This window comes from Tupaia chinensis, unplaced genomic scaffold, assembly GCF_000334495.1.
Source record: "Tupaia chinensis unplaced genomic scaffold, TupChi_1.0 Scaffold000604_1, whole genome shotgun sequence".
Lineage (NCBI taxonomy): Eukaryota > Metazoa > Chordata > Mammalia > Scandentia > Tupaiidae > Tupaia > Tupaia belangeri.
The window spans coordinates 1,411,282-1,413,629 of record NW_006160122.1 but is presented as its reverse complement, the minus strand read 5'-3'; the positions used below and the strand labels follow the sequence as shown (position 1 = coordinate 1,413,629).

At 54.3% G+C, this 2,348-nt stretch overlaps 1 protein-coding gene across 1 annotated transcript in view; it reads left to right on the top strand.

Annotated features, from left to right (window-relative positions):
* Positions 1–2,348, top strand: part of EPHA10 (EPH receptor A10) — a 59,783-nt gene that overhangs the window by 49,098 nt on the left and 8,337 nt on the right. Inside the window, exons 8-9 of the mRNA XM_014591610.1 lie at positions 1,673–1,734; positions 1,861–2,005. Coding sequence (XP_014447096.1) covers positions 1,673–1,734; positions 1,861–2,005 — 207 coding nt within the window. The remainder of the gene's footprint in view (positions 1–1,672; positions 1,735–1,860; positions 2,006–2,348) is intronic.

The window sequence follows — 2,348 nt, the reverse complement described above, 5'->3', positions numbered from 1 at the left end:
ATCTATCTATCTATCTATCTATCTATCTATCTATCTATCTATCTATCTATCTATCTATCTATCTATCTATCTATCTATCTATCTATCTATCTATCTATCTATCTATCTATCTATCTATCTATCATCTTTTTTTTTTTTTTGAGATATTTTTGCTATAGGGCATGTGCACACACCGGAAAGACAGAGCAACAGAGAGACAGAAAGCAAGAGATCGCCTCCTCCGGGGGGTGGTCACGCCGCAATCCCTTCCCTTCCAGTCTCCTCTCAGGATTTTGGGCGCACATGCACACCTGTCCAGCATGAGTTTTAAGCCGTCGGGTCTGGGACTCAAACCGCGTTCAATTTCGTGGGAGTCCAGCGACGTAACCATTATGCCATTTGCTGGCCCCTATCATTGGTCAATCTACCATCTGTCCATTGTTGAAATTACCAGAAGGAGTGTGCGCTTGCATAGGAGAGAGCGAGACGAAGAGAGCAACTCCAGTGGGGTGTGGCCACACCATAACCCCCTCTCCTCCATGTTTCCATCCTGTTGGGATCTCGGGCCCTCACATGGACTCCGTGTGTTTTTCAAGCTGGGGGGGTGGCGGCTGGGATTCCAACCATAGTCAGCCATGTGAGAGGCAATTCCCCTAACCACTAGGCTACGGGGCCAGCTCTCTCCTTCTTCCTTTCTGCCACCCAGCAGTCTGCAAGCTCTGTGGCCCCTGCCTCCCACAAGTCACTCAAGTCCTCTCACCATGTCAGGCTTACCCCATATTCCTGAGCCACTGCTGACTCCCGTGGGGACAGCAGCGGCAGCAGCCTCCACTCAGCAGCTAGGATGGTCTTTCTAAGATGCAAATCCAATCACACTCTGCTCAAACCCCCCCAGGGGGTCTCCTCTGCTCCAGAATGAAAGCCAACGCCTTTATCTGGGCCAGCCAGGCCCTGCGTCAGGGGGTTCAAATGCCAGCCTGTGCCTTCCTTGGTCCCAGGCATCCTGTGGTCCACGTCTGTACCTGTCTCAGGACGCCCATGGCCCTGGACAGGCCAGGTGTCTGCAGTTGTTCCCAGGGTGCACTGCCCTTCGCTGGACCGAGGAGCGGGCTCCTCAGCTCTGTTCTCCTGGGACTGGAGGCTGAGGTCAGCCGTCTTACTCACAACCGTCTGCCAAACTGTAGCCGGGGAGTAGCTTGGGGCTTAATGTCAGAGGTGGGGATATGGCTGCCTCTAGAACTGCAAGAATTTCCCACTGTGTCTTGAAGTGAAAATAGCCAGAAATGGTGGGGGAGGCGTTAGGGCTGGGGCCAGGATTGTGTATGTGTGATGGACAGGAGCCGGCAAATCAGAGATACTTTCCACCAGCTTGACCGGGAGGCTTCTCTGTCTTTTTTTTTTTTTTTTTTTCCTTTCTAAGTTCCAGAGGGCATGCGTCCTCACCAGACAGAGACAGAGAAAACACCCTCTGATGGTCAAGCCTCAGTCTCTTCTTCACTTCTTCATCCACTTGGGATTTGAGGCACACACACACATACACACACACACACACACACACAGTGTGTTTTTCAAGCTGTCTGGGCCAGGACTTGAACCGCGGAGGACCAGGTGGGATCTGGCTTCCTTAACCACCAGGCTACGGTTGTCCATGGGAAGTGCTGGAGTAAATGACTATATCCTCCTCTCCCCACAGGCCCTGCAGTTATGGCAAAGGAGGTGGGGACGCCCACGACGAAGAGGAGCTCTACTTCCACTGTGAGTCCTCGGGGCCTGACTGGGAGAGGCGGGCTCCACCCCTCCACCCCCACTCCTCACCCCTCTGCCTCGCTGCCTTTGCATTATCCTTTCTTCAAGCTCATCTTTGTCTCCCTGCGTTCTCAGTCAAAGTCCCGACACGTCGCACGTTCCTGGACCCCCAGAGCTGTGGGGACCCCCTGCAGGCCGTGCACCTGTTTGCCAAGGAGCTGGATGCGAAAAGTGTCACCCTGGAGAAAAGCCTCGGAACAGGCAAGCTGGCCACCTGGAGGTCTCTTCTCCATCTGGAAGCCCACCTCTACCCAGCCCATCTGCCCACTACCTGGGAGCCCTGGGAGCCTCGCCTCCATGCTCTCTACCCCCCACCCCCTTTTTTTGGAGAGATTTTTTGCTATAGGGTGCATGCGCTTGCCAGACAGACAGAGAGAGACAGAGAGACAGAAAGCGAGAAATCACCCCCCAGAGGGGATGGTCACGCCGCAATCCCTTCTCCTCCATTCTCCTCTTGGGATCTTGGGCACACACACATGGGCCCAGCGTGAGTTTAAGCCACCGGGTCCGGGACTCGAACCGTGGTCGACTACGTGGGAGTCCAGCGACATAGCCATTACACC